A 13,202-nucleotide genomic window follows, 5' to 3' on the forward strand; every position below is an offset into this window, starting at 1 on the left:
CCCGACATGGCGAATCCCGGTTCTGAAGACGACACACCTACGATAAAGATGGATGAGCCCGAAAGCCGTGCCGATGGCGATGGTGTCTCTGGCTTGGAACAATCAAGGGAAATGACACCGCCGCCCTTGCCACCGCGGCCGACAACTGCGAATCTCGGTCTTCTAGATGACCGCCCAACGACGGCTGACATGGGCAGTCTAAAACTGCCAAAACGGACATCAAGGCCACATCTGCAATCGCAGGCCACCACTGCTCTATCTCTTACAGACATACAGATACAGAGCAGAGGCGAAAGTGCAAGCATAAACTCTTCGCCAGTCAGCCGCGACCCGTCCCAAAAGCGCAGCATCTCCCGTTTTGGTCGCTTTGTGAACAGCAGCGAGGACGATTCTGCTAGCACGAGAAGCTATGCACCTACACTTGACGTGCCCTATGACAATGTCAGCATGCTAGGAGATGAGCCATCTCCAGCGTGGAAAGCATTGAATTCACAGCTCGACATTGATGAATCTCTCCAATTGGACGAGGCCTTCGAGGACCCTCTCAGCGAGCGCATTACTCTCGAATTTGACGATCTTGAAGTTAGAGCAGGCAATGGCTCGAATGAGACTGTTTTGCTCGACCAGTGGAGCGCCAAGCTGAAGCATTTCTTCGTTCTGTCAGCTTCAGGCAAACCCGTTTACAGCCGCCATGGCGACGATCACCTTGTCAGTCACTATGTCGGCGTCGCCCAAACACTGATTTCATTTTATCAAGGCGCGAATGATCCTCTCAAAACTTTCACAGCCGGCGACACACGCTTTGTCATGCTGGCGAAAGGCCCTCTCAACCTGGTAGCCGTCAGCAAAATCGGTGAAAGCGAAGCGCAGCTGCGAAACCAACTGGAGTCGCTTTACATGCAGGTTCTGTCGACTTTGTCATTACCGAGCCTGGAGAAGATATTCTCAAACAGACCGTCCACTGATCTCCGACGGCCATTGCAGGGAACTGATGTGCTGCTTGATGGTCTATCTGATGGCTTCACGCGCGGATCACCCTCGACGCTTCTCTCATCTCTCGAGTGCTTGCGACTTCGAAAAACACATCGCCGAATAATCAACGACAGTCTTCTGAAGGTTCGCTCTCCTGATCTTCTCTATGGCTTGATTGTCGCTGCTGGCCGTCTTGTCAGCGTTGTCCGGCCAAAGAAGCACTCATTGCACCCAGGCGACCTGCATCTTATTTTCAACATGCTCTTCGAAGCTGGCAGCGTGAAAGCCGGAGGTGGAGAGAACTGGATACCCCTGTGTTTGCCCGGCTTTAACAACACCGGGTTTCTCTACATGTACGTCAGCTTCTTGTCGCCAGCCGAGGCTGCTGCCGTGGCATCTTCGCCCGTTACTGCCGAGAGACCAAGAACTGCGTCAGACACCGAGCACACTCCTAGTTCGGATGACCTTGCTATCGTTTTCATCTCACCGAACAAAGATGCCTTCTACAGTCTGCGATCCATGCGTGACTCCCTCATCACGTCTTTGGCTCAATCAAAAATGCTAGCCGCTCTTGCTGCCGCCATGGACGCAGGCCGGGCCCCGTGCTCCAGTATACTACCTGGCGGCACACCACTCAAGCATTTTCTCTACAAGTCTCGCGGGAATGTTCAGTTCACCATGCCCTCGTTTGAGCCGCATTTCGCCGGCCCAATCGCGCGGCGGAAGCTCATGACTCTCTACGCCCATCTTCACGAAGTAGTGCATGTGCGTAATAGCCACCTAAAGGTGCTGCACGCCGTGTCGCGGGAAGCGACGGCGCTGGCGTGGGTCACGCCAGTGTTTGAGCTGTATTGCGTCGCCGGTCCGGGAGTGGCAAGGCAAACGGTCACGCAGGCTGCCAATAAAGTCGTGCAGTGGATACGGAAGGAAGAGGAAAGAGTGTTTATTATCGGTGGAGCAGTGTTTTGAGCGCTCCGATATGGAGACCCTGATTGTAATTGACACACGTAAATGTTTACTCTAAGTGTAAGGTATCAATCCTCTAGGCATACAAACCACCAGCCGCTATGCCGAAGCGATCTGATGACCCTCCTAATCGGAGATGGTTGCCTCGAGTTAAATTTGCCAAGTCAGAGTGGAGTGACACTGTGTAATAATATGGAGCTTCAACAGGATTATTGGTGAGGTGTCCTGTGACGAGATGACAGGTGGGATGTACATGCCTTCGGTTGCACGTACGACGCTAGCGGAGCTGGAAGAAAGTCAAAAAAGAGCCCAGCTAGAATCCTGCGGGCAAGCCCTCCGCTGCAGACGCAGAGCTTTGCTCTCACAGGCGCGCACACTCGGCGTATTTCTCTCGACATCTCCCCGCTCACAAACCTTTTCCGCAACCCAAACAAATTTGCTATCTTTCTTTCGCAGTGATCAATCTCATCGCTCATCTTGCAAATTGTACGACCACATTGCAAGAACACACACAAGCGTACACACTGCACCGTCCCACATAGCAGCAATGGCTGAGCCTGAGACCACCGTCATGCTCGACCAGGCCCAGGTCGACGCTGCCGAGGCCGCACAGGTCGCCCAAGAGAACGGCGGCGCCGACATGGAGAACGAGTACATTGGCCGTCGGCCCTCATCGTCTGGTCGTGAGACCAAGCGATACCGTAAGTGTCGCCTGCCTTCCCTTCCATGCATGTCCGCCAGCCTCTCTACAGCCTAGAGCGGGCAGGTGCATTCACCGCGCAGCCTTCTTCAATCATACCCAACCCAACCTCTCTTTCTGCTGCGCAACCAGCACGATTGAAAAAAAGATTCTTTCTTTCGCAGTCACCTTTCAACAAGGTCTTTGCAATGGCTGACCTCGCACTTTCTGTCGCTCCAGGCACCCAGACCCAGTCTCTTCCTCCTCCCACTCTCCCGCAGCTCGTCTCCGAGCAGCATGTCCCGATCCCGCAAAATGACAAGGACACCAAGCGCCTGATCGTCGTGCTCTCGAACGCCAGCCTGGAGACGTATAAGGCCGCGCACGGCGGCAGGAATGGCATGAAGGATGACAAGTACTCGCTGCTCAACAGCGACGAGCACATTGGTGTCATGCGCAAGATGAACCGCGACATCTCGGACGCTCGTCCCGATATCACACACCAGTGCCTCTTGACTCTGCTCGACTCGCCCATCAACAAGGCCGGCCGCCTGCAGATCTACATCCACACCGCCAAGGGCGTCCTCATCGAGGTCTCGCCCACGGTCCGCATTCCCCGTACTTTCAAGCGTTTCGCCGGTCTCATGGTTCAGCTGCTGCACAAACTCTCCATTCGCTCCACCACCTCGCAGGAGAAGCTGCTCAAGGTCATCAAGAACCCGATCACCGACCACCTGCCTCCCAACTGCCGCAAGGTCACGCTCTCTTTCGACGCTCCTGTCGTGAGAGTCCGCGATTACGTTGCCGACCTCGGTCCCAAGGAGAGCATCTGTGTCTTCGTCGGTGCCATGGCCAAGGGTAGCGACAACTTCGCCGACCAGTACAAGGACGACTCGATCAGTATTAGCAACTTCTCGCTCAGTGCCAGTGTCGCCTGCAGCAAGTTCTGCCACGCTGCCGAGGACATTTGGGATGTGATTTAAGTGGTCTACGTTTCATGAGCAACGAATGGATTTAACCGGTGTAGCGCTGGGGTTTTGGTGCTACGGCCTGTTTAAAAAGAGAAAGCAAAAGAAAAGAAAAAAAGTCAAGAAAGCAGGGCAAGAATCAGGGTGACGGCCATCAGAAGAGAAGGTATTTGTTTCGCGCGAGCCGGCTGCACATTTGGAAGCTTTGCCTATCTTGCCACATCGCCCTCAGCTTCACTAGGAGAGCTATTGAGTATTGATCTACGATGGACATGTGTACGCCTTGTCATGTTTGCACGGAAACATCCGAGACAGCGCTCCGCACTGGCAGACCTAGTGTAACACCACAAAAGTAAATGAAAAAAACAGTTTAATCTCCTATTTTCCCATTCACAACGTTGTCATCACTGGGCCTCCGGCTCCGACCGTACACTGCCTGTGAACCTCCTACTGGGATCTACATCCTTGATCTTCTCCAAAAACCCTGCACGACGCATGCAATATCTATGTCAGGATCGTCAGTCTCGTGAGCAACTCCTGACCGCCGAAAGACACCCCGTCAACCACGACAGACTCACTGCTCAGTATCCGGCCGCCACTGGTCGAAATCATCCAGCGTGCCCGCCGCAACTCCAACCACAGTGTCAAGCACATCAGGAAACGCAAACAGCATGCTCCCGCACTCGCCGCAGAAGTTGCGCATCAGCGGCTTGCCGCTGTCCGTCGACGTGTCCTTGTACGCCTTCAGCACGTCGCGCCCCTGCGTGATCTCCAGATCCGACCGCCGCCGGATCGTGGACGACATCGCCACGGTGCCCGTCGCTTTCTGGCACGGCACGCAGTGGCAGAAGGTGTCGTACAGGGACGTGCCTGAGACGCGGTAGCGCACGCGGCCGCAGAGGCAGCCGCCCCAGCGGGCTGGCGGTGACATGGATGCGGTGCTTTGCTTTTTTTGCGGTGGCGGGTTCTCGGGTTATTAGAGCGTGAATGACAATTGATGAGCTTTGGTAATTCGGGTCGCGATTACTATTCTACCCTACGTGTTACGGGCATGAGGCCCGCGTCGTCCATCGCGGGTGTGTTGACCGCGATTCGCGCGGTCGTGGTGGATGTGGGACCCCTCCAAGGGTCCAGGCGTCGGTGAGGGAGGGCTGCCTGCGGTGGGCTGCCGGGTGAAGGGTGAAGTCTGCCATTATTGCGAGGCGAGGCAATCTCAGGTATACCTGACTGAGAGTATGCTGCACGTGGTATCTTGAAACCGCTACCTGAGCAACGAGGCGGCTCCAGATCCACCAATGTAAGCACCCTGATGTTAAGGCGTCACGTTATGCTCTGCGACACGTGACTGACGGGCAGCAGAGCCCCGTCTTCACACGCCAGCGCAGCTGCAAGCCATCAAGCCGTCAAGCCATCAAGCCATCCACCGCCGGCGCCGCTGTTCCGCGCGCCGAGCTGGCCTCGTCGCTGGCCCACCGTTAGCGAAGGCCTCCGGCGCATTATTCGTGCCGTGCCGGCCACCGACACCACCCCTCCTGCCTTAGTGCCGCATACGCCTTCAACGTGGCATGCGGTGTGCGCTCGCCTGGCGAAAGCGTCTCCAGGCGTGCAGCCAGTAGGCTCCAGACCCACCGCCCGATGCGCAACTAGAGCCCCTCCAGAGCCCCTAGGCCTTGGCCTCCATTCACTGTTGGCCCTGGCAGCAGTGGAGCGCCGGCGACGGTGGACCGACCGTCCACCTCGACGACGACCGTCACGCCTGGCCGCGGCCTCGATTGGCAGGCCTGCCGACTGCCTGCCACGCCTGCCTCACCGTTTGGCGTCGCTGCGGCCGCCGTGCATATGCCGCCAGGCCAGCGACTTGTCTTGCCATGATGGGCCCGGCGGCCTGTGGGGAGCACGGTAAGACGGTAGGTGGGTGTATGTCTCTGATTACGTCCAGCACATCATGTGCTGCGCTGCTGTAGCACTACCATTGTTTCCCCCAGTACTTGACCTTCTCTACATCTTCCGTTGACCTTCTCACACATTCCCGTGCGACCCTCGGGACTCTTGCGTTGCACACCACCCCTTCAACACACCCGCGTTTCTCCACTCTATTAGGCTTGTCCTTCCACTTTTGCATATTCTGCCGTCCGCTTCTGAGACTGCAATGCCTGTTTCCCATCTTGGCCTGACAGTATCTCACCTCCCATCGGCAGCATCGTTCTGGCTCTCAGCGCTTCAACCGCTCGGTTACCGCTTCATTGGCCACCAGGGCGACTCGATTGGACTCGGTATCAAGGACGCCGACTTCTTCATCTCTCAGGGACCTCGAAGGTAAGACCCACAAATCCGGCCGCATCCGATCAATGCTGATTCGATGCAGTGCAACAATCGCCCCAACCCACATCGCATTTGCTGCAGACGACCGGGCACAGGTGCGAGAATGCTACGCGTCCGCTCTTAAAGCCGGAGGTTCACCAAGCGGTGCCCCCGGGACTCGAAATAGTGACTGTAGCTGCTTCAACGCCGCTGTGGAGGACTTGGACGGCAACACGATCGAGTTCATCCTTCGCGAGAGCGCGCAGTGTGACCAAGCGCCTGCTCATGCGGACACTGCTTCCCAGCACAGCCGTGTCTTGACCTGGCAGGAAGGTGTTTCCAAAGAGGCTGCGGAGAGCATTCATCAAGATGACTCCGTTTCTATGGTATCGAAAGCCAAGTCAAGGTCACAAACAGCCCTAGACCTTGCTTCGACTCCCGCGAAATCCGTTGCTGAGGCTCCTGCTGAGGCTCCTGCTTCCACAGGGAGTAATATCCTCTCAGCACTGAGCGACAATATTACCCCTAAGGCCATTCTCGGTGGAGCCATAGGTGCCGTCGCCGCTGGTGCAATCGCGTATGCTTTCTACCAGTCTGAGCAGGATAGTGCTCGCGACGAAGCTGCGTACAAGTCTTCAATCGCGGCATCAGAACGCGGCCGCCGAATGAGTACTCATGCCCCAACTAGGGCTCCCACAATGAGACGCTCTCTGTCCGCCGCGCCGCCTCGCACCGCCCGTTTCCGCCAGAACTACGCACCCACGGAGTCTTTTGCCCCGCCCCCGCGCACACATCGTAACTTCAGCGTCACAGAATCGAGAGTCGGTCCCCGCCCTCCGCCTACCCAAGTCCCAACTCAAGCTCCCACGGCTCTCAAGGCAATCGAGGCCCGCGCCTTCGACGAAGACAGCGAGATCCAAGCTGCCGTTTCCAGGCACACTTCCCGTCGCCCGACAATGGCCCGCAGCCAGACCTTCGACCCTTCCATCTACGCTCCTATCTCCTCCGCTCCTCGCTCCAGAGCCCCGCCCAAACGCTCCGCCACCATGGCCGACGAGCCCATGTCCACCCGCAGCCAGCTCTTCCTCGAAGGCCCGAAGGAGATCGTCCCTTCGTCCAGATCGCTGCGCAGCAACCGCGACGATGATGCAGCAACAAGACACGACCACGCGCCCACTGTCCTCTCGCACCGCAGCTCAAGGCTCTCGAGGAAGGACGAGGGCGACAGGAGGTCTTCGGCCAGTCACGCGAGTAGTGCCAAGACTGCTATCAGGGACGAGGACCAGAGGAGGCCTTCGGCCAGCCATATCAGCACTGCCAGGCCGGCGCAGGCGCAGATCGAGGATGTGGGGCGCCGGTCTTCGGCGACGAGCCAGGCGGGGTCAGTCAAGTCTTCGAAGAGGGAGAGTTCGAGGTATGAGGGTTCGAGGTACGAAGGTTCTAGGCATGAGGGGTCGAGATATGAAGGTTCCAGGCACGAGGGCTCGGTTCATGGCTCAAGGCAGGAAGGCTCGAGGCACGATGGATCAACTTACGGTGGTTCGCGATACGAAAGCTCGAGACACGAGGGCTCAAGACACGAGGGCTCCAAGCACGATAGCTCGTCTCAAGCCGGTTCACGCAACGGTGCCACACGCGATCCTGACAGCCTCTCTGACGCCAGCACTATCAAAGCGTCCCGACGCGACAGCGCTGCTCACATCCCGCTACCTCCTTCAAAAGCTCCCTCGAAAGCGACTTCACGGATTACAGCCGCTGAGTACCGTTTGCCGGACTCCCCTGTTCCGTCCTTCTACGCTTCTCCTATGGAACAGTCGAAGGCAGCTTCTCGGGCACCCTCACAGTTCTCAGCCATGCCGGACTCTCCCGTGCCTTCGTACTACGCGCCACCCATGGAAGAGCCTCTCTCGAGCTCCCGAGCACCGTCTCAGACTTCGGCTTTCAAGGTTCCATTGCCGGCTTCGAAGCCACCGACTCACTATTCACTCCCCGCCCCTACAGAGTCCAATTTCAAGCCATCTTCTCCGGTTAGAAGGCGCACTTCTCACGGCTCAGGCTCCGCAGCTGGCATCCCACTTCCTGGCTCTATGGCGTCTGGCGTTGGATACCTAGACCAGGACGAGAACGATGGTCTCCAAGACACCAAGACAGTGGTCCCGGACGACAGTATCAGTTGCATCGACATCAGCCCGCCAAAACCGCCGCGCAGCGACCACAGCCATCACAGCCGACACACAGAGCGGAGCCACCGGAGTCACCGCACTCATCAATCGAGCCGATCGAAGCATAGCCACCGCCCTGACGAAGACAAAGGCAGGGAACCCGGCGATGCGCAGACGGTCTTGCCAGAGGACAGTATCAGCTCTGTCGGCGCCAAACCTGCTCGGAGCGAGCACAGTCATCGCAGTCACCGATCCCATCGCGATCGTGATCACAAGAGCGACCACAAGAGTCATCACAGTACTGCTGCCAAGAGCGACCACAAAAGTCATCACAGCGCTCGCTCTAGACACAGCAAGCGCGAAGAGGAAGCCCAGGAGAAGGAGAAGGATCCGGAGCCTACTGAGCCGGAGCTTCCCATAGAGGATATTGGGATTCCTCTGGACGCAAAGACTGTACTGCCCGAAGACAGTATCAGTTCCGTTGGCGCCAGGCCTGCTCGCAGCGAACACAGTCATCACAGCCACCGATCGCATCGCGACCACAATAGCGACCGCAAGAGTCATCACAGTGTTGCTAAGAGTGAACACAAGAGCCACCATAGCGCCGCAAAGAGCGACCACAAGAGTCATCACAGCACCCGCTCAAGACACAGTAAGCGTGAAGACGATGGAGCGGAGAAAGAAAAGGAGCCAGAGCCTGTCCCGGAACCCGAACCCGTGCAAGAAGACAACGGCATCCCACCGGACGCAAAGACCGTCGTGCCGGAAGACTCCATCAGCTCCGTCGGCGCCAGGCCCGCCCGCAGCGAACACAGCCACCACAGCCATCGCAGCCACCGTTCGTCCAAAGACGACAGCAGGAGCCACCACAGCAGCCGATCAAAGCACAGCAAGTCTCACGATGACGACAAGGAGAAGCGCAAGGCTGCTTCGGAGTCGGGGAAGAGCGATGTCACGGTTAAGCCGGCCAAGAGCAGGTTTAGTGCTTTGACGCTGCCGGGTCGGTTGAGGGGGAAGGATGATGAGAAGGAGCGCAGGAGCGATAAGAGGAGTGTGGCTACTTTTGCGTAGGGGATAGATGTCACTTACATTTACAGGATGGGTTGGGGATCTGTTGGATTAGTTTATCATGGGTTAATACATCGACTTGCCTTTTCTTGGCTCTCGCATCATCTTGTTTTGCGAACTTTGTCCGAATTGTATTCACGATTCATACCAATGGCACCTTCTAGATCTCGGCTACAGCTCCTCTAGTGCATTCGGTGAAATAAGTGCTGTCTCAACACTGATGGCATGCTTCACTTCCGTCATCGACGCAAACTCAACATGCCAGCATCTCTTGATGACATCTGCGAGAACTGACAATCCAGACATGTCTGGGAATTCCTTCTCCCGGAGTCGTTTCTTGATCTCCTCTCTATCCTCGGGCTCACGTAGCTCCGGCCAAGGGTCATGACCTGTGACCATGTAGTACAACGCAGTGCCCAGAGCGAAGATCTCTGTAGCCGCCGTGATCCCTGTCGATCGAGGTACATCGGTGCCGTCTGCATCGAACAGCCGATGTCGGAGACGATAGGAGGATAGGGAGATGCTTCCGTCGATAGATGCTCCGGCCCAGTCGCCGACTTTGAGATTGAGATCTTTGTCGAGGAAGAAGTTGATGCAGTGGATGTCGGAGTTGCATATGCCGAGTGAGTGGGCGGACTCTAGAGCTTCTGCGGCTTGTCTGGCCCAGCGACAGAGTAGACCACTGTCTGGTCTGGGGCTCCCCATATGTTCCTTCTGCCAGAGATAGTCATGGAGGTCGCCGTTCTCAGCATACTCCAGAATTAGCCCGGCGGGAATGCTCTCGCGTACGCCGTCGTATTTCAGGATGCTGGGAGGTTGGTTCTGTGCGGCAAAACGTTCGTAAACAGCCTTTTCGACCGGGAACAGGTCGTCGACGGAGTCTTGATTGAATGCCTTGCAGACTCGTGGAGGATGGCCGGGGACGAGCAAGATCGTTGATGTATAGCCTCGACGACTCAAAACTTCCAAGCATTCGCCCACCATTGTCACATGCTAGGAGGTCGTGAAGCGTTTCTCTGGCACTGGCTGATGATGAGATCCTATTGATGAGTTGACCAGGCCATGATTAGCCGGATGACGGGTGTTGTTGCCGCTATACATGTGGCAGCCTAGAGAATGAGCCAATCAAATGGCGCGCTGCGAGGCCCCGAACGCCTACTTCTCTCAGGCGGTCACGCAGGGACGAATCTAGGTACCTACCAGCGACCCACAACCTGACACCAAACCTTTGGTCCAGCACTTCCTGCAGACTTGTGGCGGACTATCAGACCAGTGGGAGCTATGGCGCCTAGCATCGCAACCATACCGAATGAGCTTGTGCTGCAAGTCTTCAGCCACGTTCAGACACTTGACCAACTTCATGCTGTCATGCTCACGTGCAAACGATTCAACCGAATCTCACGCGACGTCTCTGCAAAACAAATTTCCAATCTGGCACTTCGCACAGGCAATGATTATCCCGGTTTGCGTCCTCTCAGTCACTTTCTTCTTGTCGCTGTCGCACGAAGGCTTTCTCAATGGGCTGTACAAGCAAATGAACGCCGCAGACAATTGAAGAACGCCATGCACGGAGGCATCGAACAGCTAGCAGCTTTTGCACTAAGCATCGTACCTATCTCTCTTCACGACATTTGTACGACCTGGCAGTGGAGAAAGGACATTGTGGATCCTCTGAGCAGACGCGTGGACGAGCTCATGACCCTATGCGAGGACCCGGAGCAGGCCCTCTTCTTGTGGGCCATCCACGGTGAGCTTTTTGGCCGTTTGCCAGCCTCGACCTCCTCTCCGCTATGCGAGCCGCTGGACTCTGTCACTCGCTTCAAGTTCGTGGTCTTTTGCATCCCCGACAGGAAATCGTTCCAATATCTAAGCATTGAGGAGCCACAGTGGTTCAATGATGATAAAAGAGGAGCAGAGAGGTTCCAGCAACTCAGGTTGAGCCAAGGGCTCTTGGATGTGCTTAGTTCGTTGACATTCTCCCAACTCAGCTTGAGACCAGTGCTCTTTGGTATGCTTAATTCGTTGATATTCTCCGCCGAGATCAGGGAACTGGCAGGTATCAGCATTCCAGCGGATTATGATCTTGTCGAACACAGCGCGGACAGCCGGGAATATCTGTTCATTCAATCAATCATGAGCTCCGGTCGACGCTCACTGGAAATCTTGCAGACGGCGTATCAGGTCAAGCTTGGTCGAGACGACTCTTCGGAGGCCTTAGTCCTGTGGTTGCGAGAAACCTGGGCGCTCGTGGGCGATCTCGCTAGACCGGAGCGACGGGCAGACTTGCAAAAATCACTATGTTTGGGGGACGATTGGCTGAGCGTTCACGTGCCATCTTTGGTATTGGATTTCCAGTTCACGCTCGGGGGCGATCTGATGTATCCCCTCCGAATTCGCCCCTGGTCCACACAGGAAGAAGCTCATGAGGCACTGAAAAAGGCAATTGCATCTGAATGCATGGCAAAAGATCAGGCTGGCTGAATATCCTCCGTTTCTCATATCTCTAAGTGATGACAGCGTATCAGGAATAGGGAGTTTCCGTAAGCAGTACGCAGCCTGTCCACGTAAGCCATGGCATCAATCATCTTGTGAAACAGGTAATTCAGTCCCTCTTTCTGCCTCAAGTCAGTCGGGCCTAGGTCATCGAGACTTGAATAGAGCGTGGAATAGATCAGAGCTACCAGCCCAAAGCAATATGATCTACAGCTGGCACACTGTCAGTACATACGACCACAGGTCAGTGAAAACTGGGCATCCCGTCCGCTCTGCCATACATAAGCACTGAACCGGGCGACTAGTACTAGAGTGGGTGACCATCTGGGAATCCCGCCTGTTGTATGTTTTTTTCTCCATCGTTTTCCTTTTGGCTGGCCGAGTTTGGAGATCGTATGCCTGGACTTTCGAGTTGGCCAGGATATGTTGGGCAGTGATCGGATTTCGGAGATCGATAAAGAGTGATTGTGCCTTGATGTCCATCGTTTTGACGCCTCAGCTCCTTCAAAGATGACCTCGTAGAAGCATGTCTGGGTGCGTGAGACGGTGCCACGGAAATGTTCTTCTCAAATGTCATACCGTTGATAATGCTGCCGCATCATCGGCAGATACATAGTACAGTCGAGGTATCTTACACTGAGATCGTCCAGAGCTGGGTCAACTCATTCATCCAGTCTTCACCAGGGCTTCCACCACGACTTCCCTTCGCCGCCGCTTTTAGCTTCCTGTGCTTCTTTCAACGCCGCAAATTGCGCGTCCTGCTCTTGGTCCTTGATCTTCCTTCGCTCCTCCCGCACCTTTTCTCGTCTTGATTCACGCGCTTTCTTTTCCATCTCCTTACGGCTCAGAATTTCCATAGCCCGCGTCATGCCTTCTTTCTCCATTTGGCGCTTATACTGGCAGTACTGGTACATACCGACAGATCCAATCACCCAGGCGCCAACAGCCCAGTTGCATGATGTCCAAACTTTGCCTGAGGATCCCGACGTCAGAAGCTGTGACCCTACAAAGCAAAACATTTCCATCGGCACATACCTCCAGCGAGCGCTCTCAGTCCTCCAATTCCAAAGCCAGAGCCGATTCCCGTCATTAATGAATCCCGAACACAGGGCTTCTTGGGGAAATCTGCGAAGTCGTCCATCTTGATCGATTCGAATGCATCTCCAAGGCCGATCTCCTTTGTTTTTCCTCCGGCAGTGTTCTCAGTGCCGCCCGCCAACATGTTGGCATTTTGCGGCGGTTGATAGGTCTGCGGTTTGCCCTCTTGCCATTGTGCTCCGGTAAAGGCTTTCTGAGAAGGGTCGACAGTCAGCGCCTCGCGACTGAGGTCCTCTTTGGTCGAAGAATTTCGCGTATCGTCTGCCATGTTTGTGTCTGTGGTAAAGAAAAGCGGCTTGCTCTCACTGGACGACTCAAAGTGCTGATGTCAGTCTAGGCTTTTGGATCGGAGCTTAGATCTGGAATGCCTGAGGCTGGAAGCGGGCAACCCTCGAAAGCCAAACGCCAATTTACGCGAAGCTGGCGCGTAAACCGACACAAGCGCGTCCGACGTTTTGAAGCCCGTAGTCTCCATCCCTCATTTCGTCCCGACTC

The 13,202-nt window shown here is 55.8% G+C and overlaps 6 protein-coding genes across 6 annotated transcripts; 3 read left to right on the forward strand and 3 right to left on the reverse strand.

Annotated features, from left to right (window-relative positions):
• Window positions 1–6: 6 nt before the first annotated feature.
• Window positions 7–1,941, forward strand: WHR41_04370 (uncharacterized protein; the record flags this gene model as incomplete). Its single annotated transcript, XM_069372976.1, has 1 exon — window positions 7–1,941. The coding sequence occupies one exon, from the start codon at window positions 7–9 to the stop codon at window positions 1,939–1,941; it is 1,935 nt and encodes a 644-aa protein (XP_069230343.1).
• Window positions 1,942–2,323: 382 nt separating this feature from the next.
• WHR41_04371 (uncharacterized protein) lies at window positions 2,324–3,600 on the forward strand (the record flags this gene model as incomplete). The annotated part of the gene is made up of 2 exons (XM_069372977.1): window positions 2,324–2,639; window positions 2,858–3,600. Exons 1-2 carry the CDS (start codon window positions 2,486–2,488, stop codon window positions 3,598–3,600), a joined length of 897 nt encoding a protein of 298 aa, XP_069230344.1. The 5' UTR covers window positions 2,324–2,485.
• Window positions 3,601–3,938: 338 nt separating this feature from the next.
• WHR41_04372 (uncharacterized protein) lies at window positions 3,939–4,772 on the reverse strand. Its single transcript, XM_069372978.1, has 2 exons — window positions 4,164–4,772; window positions 3,939–4,089 (listed from the first exon to the last, which is right to left on the reverse strand). The coding sequence occupies exons 1-2, from the start codon at window positions 4,514–4,516 to the stop codon at window positions 3,990–3,992; spliced, it is 453 nt and encodes a 150-aa protein (XP_069230345.1). The 5' UTR covers window positions 4,517–4,772; the 3' UTR covers window positions 3,939–3,989.
• A 953-nt stretch (window positions 4,773–5,725) lies between these two features.
• Window positions 5,726–9,119, forward strand: WHR41_04373 (uncharacterized protein; the record flags this gene model as incomplete). The annotated part of the gene is made up of 2 exons (XM_069372979.1): window positions 5,726–5,901; window positions 5,951–9,119. The coding sequence occupies exons 1-2, from the start codon at window positions 5,735–5,737 to the stop codon at window positions 9,117–9,119; spliced, it is 3,336 nt and encodes a 1,111-aa protein (XP_069230346.1). The 5' UTR covers window positions 5,726–5,734.
• A 168-nt stretch (window positions 9,120–9,287) lies between these two features.
• Window positions 9,288–10,100, reverse strand: WHR41_04374 (uncharacterized protein; the record flags this gene model as incomplete). The annotated part of the gene is made up of 1 exon (XM_069372980.1): window positions 9,288–10,100. One exon carries the CDS (start codon window positions 10,098–10,100, stop codon window positions 9,288–9,290), a length of 813 nt encoding a protein of 270 aa, XP_069230347.1.
• Window positions 10,101–11,868: 1,768 nt separating this feature from the next.
• WHR41_04375 (uncharacterized protein) lies at window positions 11,869–13,014 on the reverse strand. Its single transcript, XM_069372981.1, has 2 exons — window positions 12,645–13,014; window positions 11,869–12,582 (listed from the first exon to the last, which is right to left on the reverse strand). The coding sequence occupies exons 1-2, from the start codon at window positions 12,973–12,975 to the stop codon at window positions 12,287–12,289; spliced, it is 627 nt and encodes a 208-aa protein (XP_069230348.1). The 5' UTR covers window positions 12,976–13,014; the 3' UTR covers window positions 11,869–12,286.
• Between the last annotated feature and the right edge of the window lie 188 nt (window positions 13,015–13,202).

This window comes from Cladosporium halotolerans (assembly GCF_011745625.1).
Source record: "Cladosporium halotolerans strain TM138-S3 chromosome Unknown Sca11, whole genome shotgun sequence".
NCBI classification, from domain to species: domain Eukaryota; kingdom Fungi; phylum Ascomycota; class Dothideomycetes; order Cladosporiales; family Cladosporiaceae; genus Cladosporium; species Cladosporium halotolerans.

Excerpts from the sequence above, each read along its gene's own strand:
- WHR41_04372 (XM_069372978.1), bottom strand. The coding sequence starts at position 4,516 with ATGTCACCGCCAGCCCGCTGGGGCGGCTGCCTCTGCGGCCGCGTGCGC. Across the intron at positions 4,090-4,163 it reads TGGCGGCCGGATACTGAGCA|ATATTGCATGCGTCGTGCAG; the intron begins GTGAGTCTGTCG and ends ATCCTGACATAG.
- WHR41_04375 (XM_069372981.1), bottom strand. The coding sequence starts at position 12,975 with ATGGCAGACGATACGCGAAATTCTTCGACCAAAGAGGACCTCAGTCGC. Across the intron at positions 12,583-12,644 it reads ACTGAGAGCGCTCGCTGGAG|GCAAAGTTTGGACATCATGC; the intron begins GTATGTGCCGAT and ends CGGGATCCTCAG.